This window comes from Panthera leo, chromosome F3 (assembly GCF_018350215.1).
Source record: "Panthera leo isolate Ple1 chromosome F3, P.leo_Ple1_pat1.1, whole genome shotgun sequence".
NCBI classification, from domain to species: domain Eukaryota; kingdom Metazoa; phylum Chordata; class Mammalia; order Carnivora; family Felidae; genus Panthera; species Panthera leo.
The window spans coordinates 30,585,107-30,609,380 of NC_056696.1; the positions used below are offsets into that span (position 1 = coordinate 30,585,107).

Here is a 24,274-nt window from a genome sequence, read left to right on the forward strand (position 1 = left end):
CCCTCTCCAGAGACTTAAATGCTTTTAGACAGCCACTTGCTCAAGAAATGATTAAAATTAAACTATGAAAAGTCACAAGAAACTCTGATAGTCGTCCTCACCAATGAGTCTGAGACTGCAATCAACAGGAGTTCTATAATTCGAAGGTGTGAACAAGTCAGAATCTGATCAGATGATGGGACTTGGTCTCCCTGTTGACCAAGAGCAGGGACTGTAAGAGACTAAGTGACTGAAACTCCCCACTGTGGCCTTTGTATGGCTTGGCCCCTAGAGCTATAGGACCCACCCCTCTTGATAAAACCCGAGTCTCCTATCCAATGGCTGTTAAACCACAAGGTCAATTCTTCCTCCTAATTATGCTCCTGCTGATTTCCTTCTACACCTCCTGACTATGGTTTTACTGTTTAACAATTTTGTGCCCACTATGGACAAAGAATGCAAAGAAATTATGAAAAATTAAAAACTGTTGTGTGAGGGTAGGTGAAACTATACTAATTGTTCTATTTTCCAAATTTTCCCTAAGGTAGTTTTATTATTTTAATATTGACTATATCTAATGGAAAAGGGGAGAGATGCATTACTCGATTTCTACACAACTATAACCACTCCAAGAAAACATCTCCAAGAACGTCTTAAGAATTTTACATTTTCCACAAAGATAGTCCAGTCAAGTCTTGGGTCATCTCGGGTATTGGTTTCTTTAAACTTTTTACTTAAATAAATACTCTTTCTGCCTTACAAATATGAGTATTTGGTTTAGAAATGACCAATGTCTCAAAAGCTTTGATTTCCTGCCACCTACTCTTCTCCAAAATGCCAAATTAATGGCATCTGATCCTAACAAAGTGAGACATCCCTAGCTAAAAATGTCTTTATAATGGGGGTAGGGAGAGAGGGGGAAAAAGCAGGGGTAATTTTTTCCCAATATGTTTGTCATTATTATAGGTTATATATACAGAAGGAAAGTTAATTAAGCTTTAAAAAAAATCCATCACACATCAATGGCTGCATTTTAATGAGTACAAAAAGTTGAGGTGTTTACTACCAATTAAAGTGGTTTTTAAATAAGCATTAATTAACACAGAAATTCAGAAGAAAGTTATACCTTGTCAAAGAAAGGCCAGTGCAGGCTATGCCCACTTCTGCTCCCATTCATATTCAGATAGTAATTAACACCAACCCTATATTTTCCATAATAATGAGGAGATGCTGTCATGTCTATCATGCAACAACACACACACAAAAGTGGTGGAATTAGAAATTCTCAACCTGAAGTAAACTTTTCAAATTTTTTTCCTTCTGGGCTTTTCCCTCATCCAGGTCAGAGTTTTTCAAAGAGGAGGTTAGCCTGACTTTAATGGTGGGTTTCTCTCTCTCTTTCTCCCCCTTTTGCCAGGAGCATCATGGGGGAGCGCTCATTGGTCAGAGAAGTGTTGTTCAAGTCCCCACCAGCAAATCAGAGCAAACACCCAATCATGATTTAAGAGGGCCTGCAGTCCTGCCTTTGTTTCTCAATGATCCTGTTAAATTGCATAATCCAGCTTCCTCTACCCCATTCCGCTTTTTAGTAAATTATTGTCTGTCATAGGGTGGTAGGGAGGAGAAAGACACAAAATCTTTAAAACCCACGGCCTAACGAGCACCCAGTCTGATGGATGGCCTCATCCTTGGGTGAAAGCGATGGGGACCGTGCCTGAATTTGGGGAGGCACCCTGGAGAGATGCCATAGGCGGTGGTCACGGGAAAGGCGTTGTCAAGCATCTCAAGGCAACAAGTTCCAGAGACTGATCCTCAGCCTGACAAATCAGATTTTCTTAGTGATGACCTTACTCTGATCAAATTAACATACAAGTGGCCAATAAATGAGTATATTAACTTACTAATTTATAATGGAGGAATTCAGAAATTCCCTTTCCAGAACTTGGAATTCACATGCTCCCTATCCAGGGGCTTTCCTTTCCAATGTCAGCGTGTTTAGGAAAAGAAGCTGAGTTTTTTTTATCAGAATCCTCCTTAGTGAACTCAAAGTCAGAACAGGGATGCAGAATTGTGTGGGAGGGTTCTGCCCAATGGAATTGCCCCTCTGTGCCACAGGGAGCCTCTCTTGTGGTTGAAGCACTGTGCTCTCTGCACAGTGCCTCTCCCCGACACGATGCTGCAAATGTGCTGACTTCGGTCTCTCGGGACTCCAATTTTCAGAGCAGACTTCTCCCCCATTCACCGACCCATGTTTTGCTTATTTAGTCAAGTTCTCAACATGTAAGAAGCTCTTCACAGTCACGGTCTTTAATGATCCAAGGGTAGAACACCAAACAAGAAAGACTGACTCCAGGAGTCCATACTGGACAGGTTTTAAATCAATTTGGCTAAGTTGCTGTAGAGTCAATTCTTTTTTTTTTTTTTAAGTTTATTTATTTATTTATTTTGAGAGAGAGAGAGAGAGAGAGAGAGAAAGCATGAGTGGGGAGGGGTAGACAGAGAGAGAGAGAATCCCAAGCAGGCTCCCTGCGGTCAGCATGGAGCCTGATGCGGAGCTCGAATTCACAAACTGTGAGATCGTGACCTGAGCCCAGATCAGACGCTTAGCCAACTGAGCCACCCAGACGCCCTGCTGTAGAGTGGATTCTTAAAGCTAAAGGGTGGGAGGAGACCCAAGAGGAGACTGCATCATCTCCCAGACAAGGGTGGATTCTCCTCAACGTGCAAAAAGGTGGCAGGATGCTTCCAGAAATTCACAGCAAGAAGTGGGATGAAATCTACTCTTCTTAACCTCAGTTTAAGCTCCTTATTTTCTGTGTGAATAAAGAGATGAAGAGATGGTTTGGGTATATGACCCTTCAGCGCCAGAGGGCATTTTTGGTGTCTACTCCTCCGGAGCCTGTGGTAGCTTCAGAATTTCTACATAAGGCAGGTTTCAGGAGGAATCCACCTGGAAGGGGCTTAGAGAACTTGTCTGGAAGCCACATCTGCAAAGCAAGCGTGCCATTTTTTTTTCTAGGTTGAATGTATCGGGGGGTGCTGATGAGACTGAGGGAAGAAGTAAAAACTGCCATTTGTTGTGGGATCACTGTGGAGAGGAACAGGCCTAACTTATCTTTAAACCATGTACAGTGCCCAGCAGGGTAAGTAGTACAAGACAAGTGTTCAAAATGTTTATTAAATTAGATGAATGACAAGTGAGCCTTGGGGCGCCCGGGCAGCTCAGTCTGTTAAGCATCAGACTCTTGACTTCGGCTCAGGTCATGATCTCACGGTTCGTGGGTTCATGCCTGGGCTCTGTGCTGACAGCACAGGATTCTGTCTCCCTCCTTCCCTGCCCCTCCCCCTACTCTCTCTCTCCCCACCCTCAAAAGTAAATAAATAAACATTTTAAAAAGATGAATGACAAGTGAGCCTGTAGATCCACATCAAAGACAACAAGGTCATGCCTGGGTTTTTTCCCCTTACGAGCCCGTTGGCTTCTATCTAGTTTCATGGCTAGTGACTGCACGTGTAATTTATACCAACTTGTATACTTGCCCAGAAATAGACAGATAATGGATGAGCAAAGAACTACAAAGAAAAATCTAAAGAACCCAGGCATTTAGTTGGAAAGGGAATAGGCTCAGTTGACACATCAGAGAAGGTGGGGCTGGAAATCAACGTGGCAAAGGAAACACACAGCGGCCCAAACCTCACTGGGGAACCACAAAGCACCAATATCCTGCCACTCAAATTGCAGCCACTCTACATCATCCCTTTTTTTAAAATCTAGCTATTCATTGTTGGCACCCACCCTCAGTCTTATCTGATCCATTTGTACAGGAGTAAACAGGCTTCAAAGAACAGTTAAGTACCAATGTGCTTCTTAGGAGAGAATAGGAAAAGGTTGGCGAGCCCCCAGATTCCAGGAGTAGGAAAATCTCCTGCCTAACGTGGCTGCCACCTTGGCCTTTGCTTCTCATTCTTTTCACCGCTGTTGCCTTTACAGGAAAAAAAATGCTCATTTGGGCACTGTTTAAACATGCAGTCGATTGTACTTCTTTTTGGGAAAGTGTGCATTTTCTCCCTTAGAGTAGATACGGGTAACATGCCTCCTTGGTCAAATCTGGCAAAATGAAATGTCCTTTTTTCTGAAATTCCTCAGTTATGTCACACCCATTATCTTGCCTTATTAAAATGGAAAGAACTTTCCTCTATGTATGTCCCATTCTTCCATTTATCGGAATTGGGATAGATTGTGCCTTTCCACTCAATTTGGACAATGAAATGAGTTTCATTTTTATTTATGGGCTTCATAAATCCGTCTCACTTGCTGCTTTTCATGCCCCAGTTCCACGCTGTTGTGTTGGGATTTCCCACCCTGCCAGGCAATTAAACTAAAAACTCGTGGCAACAAAAATTTTCTTTACAAAACTCTTTTAAACCCAAAATATACATAATCATCTCCATTTCGGGTCCAATATATTTAAGGGATGGGGTCTTTAAGTCTTATTTTGGAGCATCCAATTTCCCAGATTAATTCTGTCATCGCCAAGCCCTCATTTGAGTTCTAAAGGTGAGTGCAAAGTTCCAGGACGGAAAGAACTCGTTAATTTTAGATACTATGTTTCCAATCCGGGTGCCAGGCATGTGAGAAGACAATACAGTGGCTGTGCTGAAGGACCTGAGGAACAGCAGTGAGCTCACACCCCACAATCAGCTGAGCTCTGAGCAGGAGGAGCCCAGAAACCGGGAGCAGTAGCAACAGTTCCCTGTTCTAGGCCAGACCAAAAAAAAGAAACAAACAAAAACCCCAGCCCAGCCCAATCACATAGACCTACAGCATTAAAGGAAGGGTGGAGAGACAGGAGTCCTGCTTCTCAGTACTTTGCCACCGTCAGAGGAAGTTACTACTGTTTCTCTAAGTACACAACTGAAGGACAGGCTTCTGCCTGATAAGGTAGATCCAGTAGGATCCAATAGATCTGATCCAGTCTAATGACATGTATGGATTTGGTTCAGGGGTAGTCCAGTCCTGTAACACAAAAGCCCAAGAAAAGAAACCCAATAAAACTATTTTGACAGAAACCTAGTGATCTGCATTTTGGATACCTTAGACACAGGCCAAGCTGAAGATGCTTTCTCTGATTCAATCTGATTCAATCACACACACACACACACACACACACACACACAGGCCAAGCTGAAGATGTTTTCTCTGATTCAATCTGATTCAATCACACACACACACACACACACACACACACACACACACACACACACAGATAGATATGTAGATAGATAGATAGATAGATAGATAGATAGATAGATAGATAGATAAAGATACATATATATCTCTCAAATAGTAGAAGTGGGCGAAGAATGTTTAAATCTGGCCTTACCAGGCTGTCTACTTTAGATCAGAAACCACTGTTTGTTCCTCTAGCCATGTCTGTTAGACTCATTTACCTGACATTCTTTGTAATGTAAGGTGAGCTGGTGGCTTCAATTGTCATGCCCCTAAACACCAGGGTTGACCCAGTGTTCCCTCCTCCCTCTATGCGGAGCCTGGGAAAATGTGAGCTGGACAGCAAGAATTTGTAAGTGTGTCTATTGTAGGATGCTGACACGGTTGACACAAGTGTTTTGGTCCAGCTGGCAGGTATCTCCCTGGAGTGGAGATGGGTGGATCAGAATGTGATGAGAATGTCACCAGCCATTAGGATCATCCACCTCCCTTTGCAAATCACACAACCTTCTGGCTTCAGAGGTACTTGCCTCATTGGGAGAACAGAGCTAACATGAGTATTCTCGTTTATTTAGCAGTTATTATTATTATGGGAAATTAGCAAATAGACATTTTCACTTATATCACAATCTTCTGAACTTTTCCTAATGTGGGTCTATTCCCCTGAACCTGATGATTTATGGTGAATGAAGTTCTGGACCCGGCCAAGATGGGGGCTAGAGCCCAAATGGTGCTAGCCACACTAGAGGTATGACACTCTAGAACTTCCTGGCTCCAAAGCTAGCTAGCCTTCTTAAACATTTCTTTTTTTTTTTTAATTTTTTAATGTTTATTTATTTTTAAGAGACAGAGTGTGAGTGGGGAACGGGCAGAGAGAGAGAGAGAGAGAGAGCTACAGAATCCAAGCTGTCGGCACAGAGCCTGATGCGGCGCTCGAACCCGCCAGCCATGAGATCATGACCTGAGCCGAAGTCGGACGCTTAACTGACCGAGCCATCCAGGTGCCCCCTTAAATGTTTCTAATATTACACAATATCTCAGGAAGTACTTACTTCTACCTGAGTGATATTGTATGCTAAAATGGGCAAGCGAAATATTAGTGAGAATAAGCACTTTCTCTATCCCACTGGATTGCTAAAGTACATTCAGGTAAAATTTTTCAAAGAACAAAATGGTGCTTGCAAAAAATAAATTCCTTTCCTTAATAAACACCAAATGGAGATGAGCTTGAACCAACATAGACAAAGGCCATTTCATAAAGTTGTGCAAGCTGTACACTGCTCAAAGGCACCGTTCCTTTCATAGGCATTGTAGACTTTTGTGTTTACTGGCCACTAGGAGTCAATGACTTGAAGAAAGTCTGCCTTTTTCTAAATTGCACAAAGACAAATAAAGGCTAGCAGTAGCTCTGTAGGAATCCGTATCTAGTAAAAGGACCAGGTAACCAGCACCAACATCTTCTTTTATCTTTTTTCACTACATATATAATATATAGATATTATATAGACAGCCACCCCAGAAGTTCCTCCGTGTGCCCCAATCATAACCCCTCTTCCCTCAAAGTAACAATTGTCCATGATAGTTGTCACTTCTTAAAAATCATTTTATCACCCAAATCCAAACATGCATCAGTAGACACTATTGTTTAGTCTTGCCCTTCTTAAAACTTTTAGTATCTTTAAAAAAAATTTTTTTAATGTTTATGTATATTTGAGAGAGACAGAACACGAACGGGGGAGGGGGAGTGAGAGAGGGACACAGAATCTGAAGCAGGTTCCAGGCTGTGTGCTGACAGCAGGGCTGTCGATGCAGGGCTCGAGATCATGACCTGAGCCAAAGTCAGACGCTCAACCAACTGAGCTACCCAGGTGCCCCCCAATTTTACTATCGTTTAATTCTCTTTTAATCCACAGAATTTGTCCTCCACCCCTTCCATTTCTTTACAAATCATTTGTGGAAGAATTTGGGCAGTTTGACCTATAATTTCCCAGTGTCTTGATGTTGCTGACTGTCTGCTCACAATGAAGTTCAACAAGTTCCTGTCTCCTGCATTTCCTGCAAATTGGAAGCTCAGTCCACTTAAGGATCAGACCAGGTTAAAACTCTTTAGCAAGACTATAGGTAGTGTCCAGCAATACTACAGAAGGCACATAATGTCTGGTTATCTTTCGGTTTTTAATCTGTGCCACTATTGATGCTGAATGCCTGTATCTGTCCAGCGGGGGTTGCAAAATGGTGATATTCTATCATTTCTTTTTCATTTTGTAATTAGAATAGTTTTATAAGATACTGTGCCCTTAATTTACTATTTGGATACCAAGTGGCACAGTTCATATAAAAACCAGGGTAAATGCTTAATTCTTTCCTTTTACTTCCCAGTTTTCAAGATATGAATTGGTTTACCTCTCCTGAAGGTGATCAGTTCTTTTTTTTTTTTTTTTTTAAGTTTATTTTGAGAGAGAGACAGAGAGAGCCAGCAGGGGAGAGCAGAGAGGGAAAGAGAGAATCCCAAGCAGGTTCTGCACTGTCAGCACAGAGCCTGACGCAGAGCTCAAACTCACAAACGTGAGAACATAACCTGAAATGAAACTAAGAGTCAGACATTTAACTGACTGAGCCACCCAGGTGCCCCAATGATCAATTCTCTCTAATATCATTATCAAATCATGAATTTAAACATACATGACAGGTTTCAATTCTTATCATTACTGAAGGTCAAACTGTCCCATCTTTGACCAGTAGGAGGCTGAGTCCTTCTGACATGACCTCAGAAGTCTTTGATAGTTTCCTTGTTAACTAACATGTCCCAACTTCATTTTATAGACTTCCTGCCCTAGACTTATTTCTCCAAGAAGCCCTAATTTCTTTTACAGAGAAATGAGTGTTTCAAAACCACAATCTGGGTGTTGGGGATGCTCTTTGCTAAATTATACATTGTTTCTAGAACTTTTCAGCAGAATGAACTATGAAATATTATGATTCAAAGATAAAAACATCTCATAAATGTATATTGTACTTTCTGTGCAGATTCAATACTATGGAGTTTTTACTTAACCACTCTATAACAGTGGAATCTCCTGTCTTGCATTCTGAGAACTTGGGTTCTTAAAAGCAGAGGGAACGACAGAATTAAAACATCCCAACATTACTGTTCTGACATTGCACAGCAACAATCTCAGAATGACAATACTAATATCACCACCAATATGATTCTCAAAAACATTTAAGTGTTTTTGCATATACCTTCCTACTTTCCCCATTAAAATAAAAGTTTATTACATCTACACATTGAGACCATGTAGCCATTGCACACTATACTCTCCCCCATGGTCCAGGACACTATTAAGTTCTTATGTTGGTGTCTTTCTCATTGTTTCAGTCATTTACAATACATTCTCTACTAGATTCCTCAGGAAGAGCTCATGGGAACAATATTCCCTGAATGTTTGCATGTTGATAACTATTTGTGCCCTTTATTCTTAGAGTCAGTTTTGCTGGGTATAAAATCCTTCACTCACGTTTTCTTTCCTTACTTTAAATATGTTGTTTCATTTTTCTCTCCTCAATAAAGCACTGCTGTTGAGAAGTGTAATTATAAGCTTTTCTCTCTTGTAAGTCATGTGCACTTTTTATTCTAGAAGCTCATTTTTTTTTCTGTGTTAATCATATTGCCAACATTCTCAGGTATGCAGTGTGCTCTTTCCATGTAGCTTCAATTTTTTTTTAATTTCAAAAAAGTTTTCTTGAATTCATCTTTACAGTTCAGTTGCCTTGCTTTGGTTTTCTTTGTGATCTCCAACAACCATATGTTTGATCTTCTTTGCCTACTTCAATATACACCACTTTCTCTTTAATCCTTTTTATCTCTTTCTTAATTAAAAAAAATTAATGTTAATTTTTTATTGAGAGGCAGAGAGAGACAGAGCATGAGCATGGGAGGAGCAGAGAGAAGAGCAGACACCGAAATTGAAGCAGGCTCTAGGCTCTGAGCTGTTAGCACAGAGCCCAACACAGGGCTCAAACTCACAAACCATGAGATCGTGACCTGAGCTAAAGTCAGATGCTTAACTGACTGAGCCACCCAGGCGCCCCTCTTTCTTAATTTTTTTATTTTTAAAAATGTTCTGACTTCTAGTTTCCAGTTCTGCATGTAAGTATCTTAGAAATTACCACTCCATCCGAATAACAATTCTGAACAGACTGGAAAACCAACAACTCTTTTGGAATCTGTAAGAGAGTGGATGGTACACAAGGCAACCTGATGCCCCCAGACTGAAAAGAAAGACAAGTGAAGTCATAGGTTACCAGAGAGAGGCTTACAAGTGTAAAACACTGTGGGAACAATACCAGAATAGGAAAACCTAAACTGTAATTGACAAACTGATGGAGGCTCAGTGAAAACAGGTCTGAGAGTTAAAAACCCCAGGGGATTCAGTAACAATATTCCATAACATTGTGAAATATACTTCCAGCAACTTGACCGAGTTCCCACAGTAAATACTGGAGAAAAATCCCCTTGTACTTCTGTGCTTCTAGCAAGGGAGGAGGAAATAAATCATTTTGAAATACGCCAGAGCACTCTGTTCTTCTTAACAAGACCTGCGCTTCAGGGGAAACTAGTTAACCAGAGCCTAACCTGCTGGGGTATTATCAGAGCCAACTGACCTGGAGAAGGGAAATACCCAACCCCAATGACCTCTAGCCTTCTATGTGGGAGAAGGGAAATATTCAACTCCAGTCCACTCTAGCCATCCTGTCATACCTAGAGAGGTTGAAAAAAACTGAGAAACTCTTGTGAAGTTCACAGTCCAGAGGCACAGTCTCACTGAAAGAGTGAGATTTCATTGTAGGACTATAGAATACTTGCTCATACCTCACACCTCACCATTACACTACTAAAGGCCTATTCATAGCCAGTCATTTTATCCAGTACTTCATGTCCAGCTATCATGAAAAACATTACAGGGACTACCCGAAGGCAAAAAACACAACTCGAAGACACAGAGAAAACACCAGAACTAGACATAGCAGGGATGTTGGAGCTATCATATTGGGAATTTAAAGCAACTATGATTAATTCAGTAAGGGCTTTAATGGATAAAGTAGACAGTACATAAGAACAGATGGGCAATGTAAGCAGAGAGATGGAAATCCTAAGAAAGAAGCAAAAAGAAATGCTGGAGATAAAAACAAGAAACAAAAAACATAAATAAAAACCACCGTTAACAGAAATGAAGAATACGTTTGAAGGGCTTAGTAGTAGACTGGACATCACTGAGTAAAAAAACCTCTGAGCTAGAGGATATATCAATAAAATCCTTGAAAACTGAAAAGGAAAGAGAATAAATATTGAGAAAACCAGAATATCCAAGGACTGTGGGGCAAATACAAAAGGTGTGATACACATGTAATGAGAACACCAGAAGGAGAAGGAAAAGAAAAAAAATCTTTGAAACAATAATTATGGAGAATCTCCCCAAATTAATGTCAGACATCAAACCACAGATCCAGGAAGCTCAGACAACACCAAGCAGAAAAAATGCAAAAAAACACAAACTAAACCAAACCAAACCAAAATACTACACCTACATATACCATTTTAAACCAGAGAAAAGATCAAGGAAAAACTCTGAAAGAAGGCTATGTAAAAGAATACCTTCCTATGGAAGAACAAAGGTAAGAATCATATCCAACTTCTCCTAAGAAACCATTCAAGCAAGGGCACTGGGTGGCTCAGTTGGTTAAGTGTCCGATTCTTGGTTTTTGGCACAGGTCATTATCTCACAGTTTGTGTGTTTGAGCCCCACATCAGGCTCTGTGCTGGCTGTGAGGAGCCTGCTTGGAATTCTCTCTCTCCCTCTCTCTCTGACTCTCCCCTGCTTGCTCTGTCTCTCTCAAAATAAATAAACTTAAAAAAAAATCTTTTAAATTAAAAAAAAAAAACTATTCAAGCAAGAAGAGAACAGAGTGGAATATTTAAAATATTGGGAGAAAAAAAAAACCACCAACATAGAATTCTGAACCTTGAGAAACTAACATTCAAAAGTGAAGAAGAAGAAAAAAAAAAGACCTTTTCACAAAGAGATATTGAGGAAATTTTCTGCCTATAGACCTGCCTTGCAAGAAATGTTAAAAGTTCTTTAGAGGAAAGGGAAATAACATAGGTCAGAAACTCAGATTCACAAAAAGTAACAGAAAGCAACAAAGAAGGAATAATTGAAAAGCCTTCATTTTTTAATTCTTGACTGATTCTAACAGACAATTTATTCAAAATAATACCAACAACATATTCAATTATGTGTGTATATAGATGTGTGTGTGTGTGTGTGTGTGTGTGTGTGTGTGTGCACGCTTATATAAGTAAAATGAATGACAGCAATGATACAAGGGACAGAGGAAGTACTCAGACTATCTGAAGTGATATAATATATATATATAAGTAGACTTGAATTAGCTGAAAATGTACATTGCAAACTCTAGGGCAATCACTAAAGAAGAGAAAGAGAGGAAGGGAAGGGAAGGGAGAGAAGGGGAGGGAAGGGGAGGGAAGGGAAGACCAATATGCTAAGAAAGGAGAGAGATTAAAATTGCATAAAATGCTGAATTAAAACAACAGGCAGAAAAAGACCAGAAGACCAAAATAGGAACAAAGGACAAGGGCAACAAATAGAAAAGAGTAATGAATATGATAGACATTAATCCGATTACATCAATAATCTAAATGCCCTAATTAAAAGATTATCAGAGTCAATCACAAAAACAAGAACAAACTATATGCTGTCTACAAGAAACCCGCTTTAAACACAAAGACACATATAAATTAAAATTAAGTGGTCAGAGAAAAATAAACCATGTCAACACTAATTAAAAGAAAGAAGGAGGGGCACCTGAATAGCTCAGTTGGTTAAGCGGATGACTTAGGCTCAGGTCATGATCTTGCAGTTTGAGTACAAGCCCCACATCGGGCTCTGTCCTGACAGCTCAGAGCCTGGAGCCTGCTTCAGACTCTGTGTCTCCTCCTCTCTCTGCCCCTCCCGTGCTCATGCTCAGTCTCTCTCTGTCTCTCAATAGTAAATAAATGTTTAAAAAAAATTTTTTTTAATAAATGAAAAGAAAGGAGTAGCCATATTAATTTCAGATAAAGCAGATTTCAAAAAAAGAAAAGTTATCAGAGATAAACAGAGGCATTACATAATCATAAAGAGGTAAATTCTCCAAGAAGATGTTATAATCTTTAATGTGTATGTGCCTAAAAACAGAGCGTCAAACTATGTGAGGCAAAAACTAATAGAATTGCAAAGAGAAACAGATGAATCCACTAACATAGTTGCAGGGTTTGACATCCCTCTATCAGAACCAGCTGGCAGAAAATTAGTAAAGACAAAGTTGAACTCAACACCACCATCAAACAACTGGATATAATTGACATCTATAGACTACTTCATCCAAGAACAGCAGAATATATATCCTTCTCAAACTCACATGGAACATTCACCAAGATAGACCACATTCCTGGCAATAAAACAAATTTAAGAGACAGAAATCATATATCTGCTTTCAAACCACAATAAAATTAAATAAATATAAAGATGACATAAAATATATAATATAAATATATATTTTTTTAATTTTTTAATGTTTATTTATTTTGGAGAGAGAGAGAGAGAGAGAGAGAGAGAGAGACAGAGTGTGAGCAGGGGAGGGGCAGAGAGAGGGAGACACAGAATCTGAAACAGGCTGCAGGCTCTGAGCTGTCAGCACAGAGCCAGATGCGGGGCTCAAACTCACGAACTCTGAGATCATGACCTTGAGCTGAAGGCAGACGCTTAACCGACTAAGCCACCCAGGCACCCCTACAATATAAATATTAATTAAATCAGTAACAAGAGATGATTGGACAATCTCAAAATACATGGACATTAAACAAACAAAAAACATTTCTAAATAACTCATGGGTCAAAGAAGATATCCCAAAAGAAATTTTAAAATATTTTGAACTAAATGAAAATACAACTTAGCCAAAATTTGTGGGATGCAGTGAAAGTACTTAGAAACAATTTACAACATTGGATGCATATAAGATCTAAAAACGATCATCTAACTTTCTATCTTAGGAAACTATAAAAAGAATAGCAAATTAAATCCAAAGTAAGCTCAAGTAAATAATAAAAATTAGAGCAGAAATCAATGACATTGAAAACAGGAAGCTAACAGAAAAAAAAAAATTAAAATAAAACCTGATTCTTTGAAAAGATCAATAAAATCTGGAAGCATCTCACCAGACAAAAAGAGAGAGGACAAAAATTACTAGTATCAGAAATGAAAAAGGGGATATCACTACAGACCTTATAAACATTTAAAGGATAATAAAGGTATACTATGAACAACCCTATGCCCACAAATTTGACAACCTAGATGAAAATGGACCAATTCCTTGAAAGACACAACTTGCCAAAATTCATACAAGAAAAACTAGATAATCTGAATAGGCCTATATCTATTAAATAAATTGAATCAATAATAATCAGTAATTAATAGACTTCTGAAACAGAAAGCACTAGGCCCAAATGGGTTCACTGGTGAATTCTATCAAACAATTAGGAAGAAATTGTACCAATTACCTGTAATCTCTTCCAGAATACAGAAGCAGAGGGAATACTTCCCAACTCGTTCTATGAGGCCAGCATTATTCTAATAACAAAACCAGACAAAGATATTCCAATAATTACAGACCAATATCTCTCATGAACATAGATACAAAACTTCTCAACAAAATAATAGAAAATGCATCTCAAAAACGTATAAAAATACTTATACACCATGTCCAAATGAGATTTATTCCAGGTATGCAAGTTAACATTCAAAAATAAACTAATGAATCCATCACATCAACAGGTTAAAAAAGAAAAATCACAATGATATAACAACGATACAATCATATCAGTAAATGTGGACAAAATTCATGATAAAAAGTCTTAGTGAAGTAGGAATTGAGGGGAAGAATCCTCAGCTTGATAGTGAACATTTACAAAAAACCTACAGCTAACATTATACTTAATAGTGAGAAATTCAAAGCTTTCCAGCTAAGATCAGGTACAAGGTAAGGATGTCTCCTCTCATCACTCCTCTCAACATCATACTGGAAGTTCTAGCTAATGCAATAATACAAGAAAAAGAAACAAAAGTTCAGTTGAGACAGGAAGAAATAAAACTATTTGTTCACAAATGACATGGGCATCTATTTTAAAAATTTGAAAAAATCACCAAAAGTCTCTTGGAACTAATAACTACAACAAGGTTTCAGGATACAATTTCCTATATACCAGCAGGAGTAAGTAGAATTTGAAATTAAAAACACAATAACATTTATATTAGCACCCCCCCCCAAATTAAATACTTAAGTATAAACTGAACAAAAAAAGCACAATATCTATGTAAGGAAAACTCTAATGAATGAAATCAAATAAATAAATAAATAAATGGAAAGACATTCCATATTCATGGATAGGAAAGCTCAACACTGTCAAGGTGTCCATTCTCCCCACACTGATCTATAGATTCAATGCAACCCTGATCAAAATCTCAGCAAGTTATTTTTGTGGATATCAACAAAGTGATTCTAAAGTTTATAGGGATGGGCAAAATACACAGAATAGTGAACACAATATTGAAGAACAACAACATTAGACCACTTGAAGCCTTAGTATGAAGTTACAGTAATCAAGACAACACGGTGGTGTCAAATGAACAAATAGATGAATGGAACGGAACACACAGCCCAGAAATAGAACCATGTAAATAAGTCAACCGATTTTTGACAAAGGAACCAAGGCAATAGAATGGAGAAAGGATAGTTTTTTCAACAAATAGTGCTAGAACAACTGGACATCTGCATGAAAGAGAGAAAGAGGAAGAGAGGAGGGAGGAAGGGAGAGAGGAAGGAAGGGAGGAAGGGGGAAAAAAAGAAAAATCTAGACATAGAGTTTATATCCTTTACAAAAACTAACTAAAGATGGATCACAGACCTAAATGTAAAATACAAACTATAAAACTCCTAGAGTACAACATAGGAAAAGAAACCTAGATGACCTTGGGTATGGCAATGACTTCAGTTTACAACACCAAAAGCACAATCCATGAAAGAAGTAATTGATAAACTTAACTTCATTAAAATGCAAAGCTCCTGCTCTGTGAAAGACAATGTCGAGAGAATGAGAAGACAAGCCACAGACTGGGAAAAACTATTTGCAAAAGACATATCTGATAAAAAAGACTGCTCACCAAAATACACAAAGAACTCTTAAAACTCAACAATAAGAAAGTGAACAACTCAATTAAAAAATGGGCCGAAGACTTCAACAGGCATCTCACCAAAAAAAGATATACAGATGGCAAATAAGTATATGAAAAGATGCCCAACATCATAGGTCATCAGGAAATGCAAATTAAAACGATGACATACCACCACACACCTGTCAGAATGACCCAAGTCTAGGACACTAACACCACCAAATGCTGGTGAGGATGTGGAGCGACAGGAAATCACCTTATTGCTGGTGGGAATGCCCAATGGTATAGTCACTGGGGAAGACCGTTCGACAGCTTCTTACCAAGCTACACATACTCTTCCATACAATCCAGCGATAGTGCTCCCTTTTACTTACTCAAGGGAGTTGAAAACTTATGTCCACACAAAAACGTGCACACAGATGTTTATAGCTTTATTCATAATCGGAAAACTTGGTTGTATCCAGGATGACCCTCAGTAGGTGAATGGATCGATAAACTGTAGCACATCCAGACAATGGAATATTACTCAGCACTTAAGAAGAAATGAGCTTCCAAGCCCTGAAGATGTGGAGGAAGCAAATTACTAGTAGAAAGGTGTCAATCTGAAAAGGCTACATAATATATAATTCCAACTATGTGAAATTCTGGAAAAAGAAAAACCATGGAGATGGTAAAATTCAGTGGTTACCAGGTGTGGCGTGGATGGGGGGAGAGGTGAGATGTGGGTGGGGAAGAATGAGCAGGCAGAGCACAGAGGATTTTTTGAGTAATGAAAATAGTCTTTATACCATAACGATGGGTACATGTCATTACACATTCGTCCAAACTGGTAGGCACGTACCACACCAAGAGTGAACCATAATACAAACTATGGACTTGGGGTGATTATGACAAAGTGGCAAAGTAGGTTCACCAATTTTAACAAAGGTACCCCTCTGGTGGGCTATACTGATAATGGGGGAGGCTGTGCACATGCAGGGCAAAGGGCATAAGGGCAATCTCTGTACCTTCCCCTTAGTTTTTCTGTGAACCTGAAAAAAATTTTAAGCCTTCAATTAAAAAGTTGTTTTCCTATCACATTTCTCTTAAGGCATTATCTGTTGTGTTCATTCACTCTTATGGCCTTTCTAGTTTAGTCTTCGTTTCTAAAATAATTTTTTCTTTTATTTCTCATTCCCTCCCGAGTTACTACCTCATTTCTGAATTTTCTAATTACAACTTGGGTTATTCTTTCATGTCTTATTTAACTTTCTTAATGTCCTTCAGTTCATTTTGGAGTAGTAAATTAATTTTGGTCTATTTTGTAAGCACATATTTCTGGAATTACTTTTAAAAGTTCATTTATTTATTTTGAGACAGAGAACAAGCATGTGAGTGGGGGAGGGGCAGAGAGCCAGAGGGAGAGAGAGAACCCATCCCAAGCAGGAATCCCATCCCTAGCAGACTCCACACGGTCGGCTCAGAGCCCGACATGGGGCTTGATCCCATGAATTGTGAGATCATCACCTGAGCCGAAATCCACAGTCGGACTCTCAATCGACTGAGCCACCCAGGCACCCCTGGGATATTTTCACTGTTCATAAGAATATTATTCTAATCCTAATTCTCCTTCTCTTATAATAACTTTGCATGGGACTTGATGTTGATTCTCTTCTGTTGTGCATTTTTAATGTGAAATTAGTTTTCCTAAACTATGAGAATGAATCAAGCTAAATTTTTTAAAAAGCTCTAACTTCACAGAGCTCCCTCTTCTGTTGTTTGTATGAACTGTTAAAAAAAAAAAAAAAAAAGACACATTGCTTTGAAATTTCCTGGCTGTTCTTCCCTTCCTTTGAATTGGGCCTTTCTCTTGCCCCTACCCAGTTCAATTTTAATACCATTCCCAGTAACTTCCCAGTGAAGGGCCCGGTACTAGAAGGCAGCTCTGGCCAGTCAATTTTGAGGGTTCAAAGGGCCGGCGCCTTTAATCCCTTATTACAAGCCCTTTGCGCTCAGTGGGTATTAGAACAGGCAACATGCGTTCACCTTCAGCTGCTGTTCTCATATTGGTCTGAGTTTCCTAGTGAAACTATTTGGGGTTGGCTATTTGGGGTGCTGTTCTCAGACACAGTGAAGAGCTATACTGTGGCTTCTTTTTGTCTCCCACACAGATGCCCATCTCATGCAAGTCTTATGGTTACTGGTATTTTGTCCCCAAATACTTGCATTTTGAGATTTGTGGCATCCTGTCACCTGGTTTTGTTGTAGAGGTGGTCTATCAATTTTGATTTTACTACATGTCTCTGTATGTTTTTATGTGGGATTGTGTAGGTGGTAGGCTACTGCCATTACCACCACCATCTTCCCAGGATCATTATCATCTTTTAATTCAAGCTGATTTTTGCTATGTTCTTCCTTTTGGTTCCTTCCTTTCAGCAAGTCACAGGGAAAACTTGGCTTCAGTTTGTAAAGAGCCCCTGTATTTATACATAAATACATACATACATACATCATTTATATATATATATATTATATATATATATACACATATATATATAAATATAATATATATTATATATAAATAAATAAATATATATGTATATGTGTGTGTATATATATATATATATATTTGTGTGTGTGTGTGTCTGGGAGAGATGTATAGAAAGGGGGTCATGCGTTGAGTGGAGGCTGCTAATTGGGGGCGGTTTGCAAAAAGTTAAAGACACAGCTTCTGCCTTTCGGAGTTCGTGACCTGAGAATGCAATACACATCCACTCAATGAAGCAGAACTACAACTACTTAGTTTCCAATCACAGCTCTTATTAGCTTGTCACGCCAACTGGGGCAAATCAACTTCTTGGGATTTGAGTTTTTCCATTTGTAAAACACAAGCATATCACCCGCCCTGTCCAACTGTATAGGCTGTAGGGAAGAAAGAATATAATGGAGGTATATGCACTCTGGTCACCAACGACCTGCATCACGGGGGCAGGAATCACATGCTCTTCATCTGTCTCTGCCCCTCAACGCCTCCGACAGTGCTTGACACATTCTGAGCACTCTGTGTTTGCACCTTGGAAAAAAGTACTAACAGCCCTATTATGTGATAATTAACTTTAAAAGTTCCTCAGTCTCATCAGTGATGACAAGAGTTAATAGGCCCTTGTTCGGGGGTTGGAGAGGCTAGCCTGGAAACTGACCCTTCACATTGAAGAAATGGCCTTCACTTCAAAAGTCAACCGTCAGAAGACACAGAAGAGCTGAGTTTTTAAAAATGCATTTTTTATTATTCAGCCTTCAGCAGAAATGTCACCTTTCTAAAGCAAGCTGTTATCATGCGCTCCCTGTGCCAAACAGGCGCCTCTGAGGAGCAGGATTTTATCTCAACGTTTTTCGTGATTTGTGTTTCTCTTTCAAGGAGCTCCATGCCTTAAGGCACCTGAAACACTAACAGGAAGAAGTTAAGGTTACAGGAGGAGCAGACTCCAACAACATAAAACAGGGATTTCTGCGGAACGGTCCAGGATCAGCATCAAAGCTACAGTAGGCAGTCACCCTGTCCAATAATTCATGTCCTCTCAGTACAGCTCACTGCTTTCTGGTGGGCTCGTTGGTTGAGACCATATTCTCAAAGAAACTCCATTTTGTGACAGGGCCCCCATTAGCAGGCTCAGCCACATGACAGGCCTAGACACAGCCAGCACAACTGCTGGCGACGCTTGCCAATAAGCCAGATGCTGCCACATATTGGCATCTGGGTCCTGGAATAGCAACCATGTTCTCAGTCTGGCTAGGGATTCTGACCCTAGCTACGGAAGGAGACAAAGGAAGGAAAGAAAGAGACGGAGCAAGGGGAGGGAGGGCAGACGGTGGAAGGGTCTCTTGGTAATTTCCCTACCATGGATTTAGAGCTTCCGCAACAAAAGGCTCGTTGGAAAGCTGCTACCAGCGCTGCAATGGGCGGGAGAGGTAGAGATGGGGAGCGTTCTCAACCCAGCGAGCTATTTTGGCACCTGGGGAGCGGGGGTAGCTGATTCAAAAGGAGACAGCTGCAGCAGGCAGCGACGCTCACCCCTCCTCTCCCGCAAACCATGATAGCCCACAGTGGAGATAAGCTACTGGATATAGCTTCAATCTGCAGCAGAGGGACGGAGAGTGGCAGCATCAGGATGGCTGTTGCTTTCGGCTTTCTGGGTGCCAAGACTCACCAGCGCCAGGAAGGCCAACTAAGCGGTGAGGGTGAGACCCAGACCGGCAGTCTGGGGGAGATCCTTACAATCAAGAAAGGACAACTGCGGTGTTTGGCCCCAGGAATAGGGTACAGGTGAAAGGAAGCCCTGTGCCCTACAGTGACTTTTGATGCCGAAGTGAACCTAGCCTGAGTGAGTCTTCAGGTACCACTGGCATCATTACTAGGCAGAAGTATGGCCTGGCAGGGGGCAGGGGGTGTTGAACTGAGTTAAGCTTAGGGCCTGAAGAGGTGAGAGTATAAGAAGCAGGCAGCATTTCATCTTTCTCAAAATATCAAGTTCTATGCAGCATCCCCTCTGCCCATATCACATTTGCCAAGAGCTGCTCAGGGCCCTACACCCAAAAGAGTACTGGCCTCTGCAGTCAGAAGATCCGTGGAAAGAGCCCCAAAGGTCATTTCCCAACAGGAGAGTTGATTCTTTCAGGGGCAAGGTGGCCTCTCTCTGTTCACCAGATCCCATCCTCCCTAACCGGAACCACCGCGGTGTGCCCCTCGTCACCATCAGGGGCGGTGCGAGGGGAAGGGTGGGCATTAGCGGGAACCCCTGCCCACCCCTGGAAAAAGCGCTTGAAGCATGTCCTGTCGATGGCGCTTTAAGCAATGTGAGCCTGAGTCCGGGCATAGTGAGAGCACAGAGACAGATGAAACACCCGCCGTCCCTGAAATCCCACCTACTGAAAAGCCAAAATTATCTAAACATTCTGCACGTGCTCACGAGCGGTCACATATCCATTTGGTCAAAATAAACTTTATGAATCATCTTACCTAATAATCGAGGTACCTTATAAACAACAGAGCCTTAAAGTGAAGAGTAAGAGGACAGTGGATGACCCCCCTCACAGCAACCCCCCCACCCCTACCCCCACCCATGCACACACTTAACCTTCAGGGAACATCTAGGACATTTCACTTCCCTCCTGTGAAGCCTGATGCCCATTTTCAAAAGGCAGAGCCGAGTCCACCGAGAAAGCACCCCCAGCTGGGTCCCTCAGTTCTAAAGAGAATACTCTTTATTCTCTTCGCTGAGAGAGCTCTGCCGCACTTCAGAATCCGATGAGAACATTCTGGTGTCTTTCCTAAACTTAGCTTAGCATCTTCACATTCAGATTTTGGACAATGCAGGGAGTAAATACTAAATTTCCGCTGTGGCTCTGCTTTAAGAAGGAGCAAATAACCCCAAGGTATACAACGCGTAATGAAAAGAATTGCCAGTATAATGCGGTGTTTATTCTATTTCAAAAAGGGATTTGAGAGAAGAGCACTATCTATAACAAAGGGTGGGTTATTTGAATCCAGATAACCGAGACAGGATTGGCTGCATGTCTCTGAGGGAACCGAATCACTCCTCCTGGGCTCCTCCTCTCACCCCCTCTTTTTCTTTATGCAATTGGCTATTCCCCTTGCCATTTCCCTTCCTCCTGTCCTCACTTCGGGTGAGTCCCGTTGACGCAAGGCCTCCCTGAGCCAGCCTCCTGGGAAACATTCTAAGTGTTGGGAGATGTCTTCAAACCCAAAACACATATCTCAAGGAGGGTTGCATGAGATCATACAAGGCAGAGGCAATGAGTTTCCATTAAACTAAGCCAGTGGTCCTCAAATTTAACCATGCATCAGAATCACCGGGAAGAGCTTAAGACAGACTCCTGTCTGTGTCAGCCCCCAGAGTTCTGAGTCAGTAGATTCGAGACAGGGCCTGAGAATTTGCATTTCTAACAAGTTCCCACATGGTGCTAATGTTGATGGTCTGAGGATCACTTTTTCTTTCATTTTGCTGAAAACTTCTGTACTTGGCAATCATTTCAAACTTGAAGAAAAGTTGCAAGAACAGTAAAAATCACCCTATTCCCTTGACCCAGATTGGGACCACTTTTTGACAACCACTGAGCTAAGCTAAATGTGTGTCAGAGGTCCGGGAAAAAGAGCAGTCACCTGGCAGGATGTAATGCCTTCTAAGAGCAAGAATGGAGGACTAGCCATATAAAAGCAAACCAACTATTTAAAAGCAAAGGATGGGAAGGAGTGCCACAAAATGATAAAAAGAAATGGAGTTGGGACCTGGGGGGTTTTAAGCTATGAATAGTCAATATCATTATCAACAAATGGTTTGTCTCTCTGGAGATTCCTTGGGGGTGATTTTAAAAACAACAAATCCATAATCTCCTAGTATAAACTGGCTTCAAGAAACAAGGAAAGCAATTATTTGATAGGGAAACTCTACTCTATACACAAGAGACATGGACAAGAAGACGATGATGTACCCCCTCCTTTGTTTTCTACCACCTTAATTCAGGACTTTATCTCTTGCCTGAATTTCTGCAATAACTCCGAACTGATCTCTCTGCCTCTAACCATGCTCTCTCCAATTTATTCTCCATTCTAACCCTAAAATTATCTTTTCAACAGCAGGCTGCAATAACGTCAGCTAAGAACTTTCACTAGTTCCCTACAACCTAGAGAATGAAACTCAAACGTCTCAGCCAGGCATTTAATCTGGCCCCGACTTACCTTTCAAATACATGTATCTACACACCAGCCAAAACAATATGCACAGCTTCACTTTTCCCCATCTCCAGGTTTTTTTGCACACAATTGTTTTTGGGTTTTGGTTGTTTTGTTGTTGTTGTTGTTGTTGTTGCTGTTCCCCTGGAATTTTTCCTTCTCCCCAAACAAAATCTTAAAAAAAAAATCCTTATGTTTAAAAATACTATTCAAACTTCAGGCTACTGCTCCAATACAAGAAGCTTTCCTGCAGTTCCTCAGATCTCTCCTTTGTGTGCTCACCATACCTCTATTTGTACCTTATAACACTTACAACATTCTGCCCTACTTATTATTTATGCTTTCCTTCCCCTGGGTTTTACAAGGTCCTTGAAGATAGGCACCATTTCTTTTGTTCAGTGACCAGAGAAGTCCAGAACAGGGAAGAAGGGTAGATGAAGAGGAGACGAAGAAAGGAAAAAGAAAAAATGAGAAAACAGTGGGAGAGCATGGTAAGGGGGGGACTTGGTTTTAAAGTTCTCTCAGTCATTCAGAATCTTTTTGCTGAAGACAGATCCTTCAAATATTTAACACATTTTCTTTCCAGAACAAGCCCAAGAGACCGAATAGTTGCATGAGTTTTCTTTTGTTTTGCCAACACTACACCTCCTTCTCTTCTTGTTTTCTATCTGTCACTCTTGAGCCAATTTTATGGATCTCTCCCATGTGAAAAAGGCAACATCACACCACACCATTACCGCTGAAATAGATTTGAACCCCTTTACATTTGCCTTTTTTTGGTGAGGCTGGTCGAACTACTGTCTTGTGCATTAGCTCTAGGAGGAATTTGATCAACATGACTAGAAGAGATAGCTTTTTGATATGAAATTTCTTTGGGACTTACAAAGACAGGATACCAACAACTCGAAGCGTGACCGAAAGCGAGTTCATTTGTCACTCTTTCTCGCAACATTCAGCGAGAGGTATTTCTGCCCCAAAGAAATCCCAGTAACTCTTTGCAGACACTCATGGCCTCTACCAGCCGTACCAGCTGTCTTCAGCAAGGAGATGGAGACAGAACAGACTCTGACAAGCTTGTCACTTAATCTTTTCCAAAAAGGCAGTTCACTATCTCTCTTCCTGGAATAGCAGGAATAGTTTCACTTTCTGCCTACCTCTTCCTGGGAGAAGAACAAAGGATTGCCCTTTAAATCTAGCTCAACAAAGCAGGCTCTCTAGTGCTCCAGACACCAGGGCCAGCACGGCTGACAAGTGCCCTGCTTCATTTCCCTCGACTACCTCATTCAAGTTACTTTCTCTCTTCCACCTCCACAAATCTTTTCTGCCTCTCTTCCTCCCTGAGGTGAGATCCCTGGATCAAGGAAAGAAGTCATGGGATAAGGCCAAAAAATGCAAAGCCATACCACCTGACTGTATATCCCCACCACTGTAAATCTTCCCAAAGAGGAAGCTTGTTCTCCACTTTCCGATTTACTGTCCTTGAGAAAACAAGTGATTCCGAGTCACAAAAAGTGACCGCAGTACTTTGCTTCCCATTTCCCTGCTGCTCTTATGTTTACAACTTTATTTAGAAAGAGCTGACTTCACAGCTTTTACCATTTAGTAACCCTTCAGCATAAGGACTTCATATGAAATCCTTAAAATGAGCTGAGTAGACATCAAATACTCAAAAGTCCAAATTACCTAGGCTGGTAGAGGTTAATGTTCTGCATTAAACAGGAAGAGAAAGTATCAATTTTGTACTCTGATTATGCCTGCCAAAGAACTGAGTCAAATAAACACATAACAGATGATGGATGAGGGCAACAGGGGTAGAAATACCACCACAGCTTTTGAGAAAGGTCTAAGAAGTGAGCAAATGTAGGTGTGTCCGAACCTCCTTTCACCTCTTGGTACTTCTTTCTGGACCTTCAACTCTCCTTTTCCAGTGTAGAGCTCACTGAGAAATAACCTTTTAATATTGCATTCTATTTATAATTTTTATAGCCACATAACCACTGAGGGCTATGCTGCTGAGAGGGTAGACGGCAGCGACCCAAGTATGT

At 40.6% G+C, this 24,274-nt stretch overlaps 1 protein-coding gene across 8 annotated transcripts in view; it reads right to left on the reverse strand.

Moving 5' to 3' along the window:
• Window positions 1–24,274, reverse strand: part of RPS6KC1 (ribosomal protein S6 kinase C1) — a 316,680-nt gene that overhangs the window by 111,191 nt on the left and 181,215 nt on the right. Inside the window, exon 16 of one of the 8 annotated variants that reach the window (XM_042925692.1) lies at window positions 16,499–16,530. The exons of 5 other annotated variants lie outside the window; for them this stretch is intronic. In XM_042925692.1, coding sequence (XP_042781626.1) covers window positions 16,514–16,530 — 17 coding nt within the window. In that variant the 3' untranslated portion in view covers window positions 16,499–16,513. Of the gene's footprint in view, window positions 1–16,498; window positions 16,531–18,772; window positions 18,926–24,274 lie in introns of those variants that run through there. 2 more of the 8 variants (XM_042925689.1, XM_042925691.1) reach the window with 2 other exon arrangements.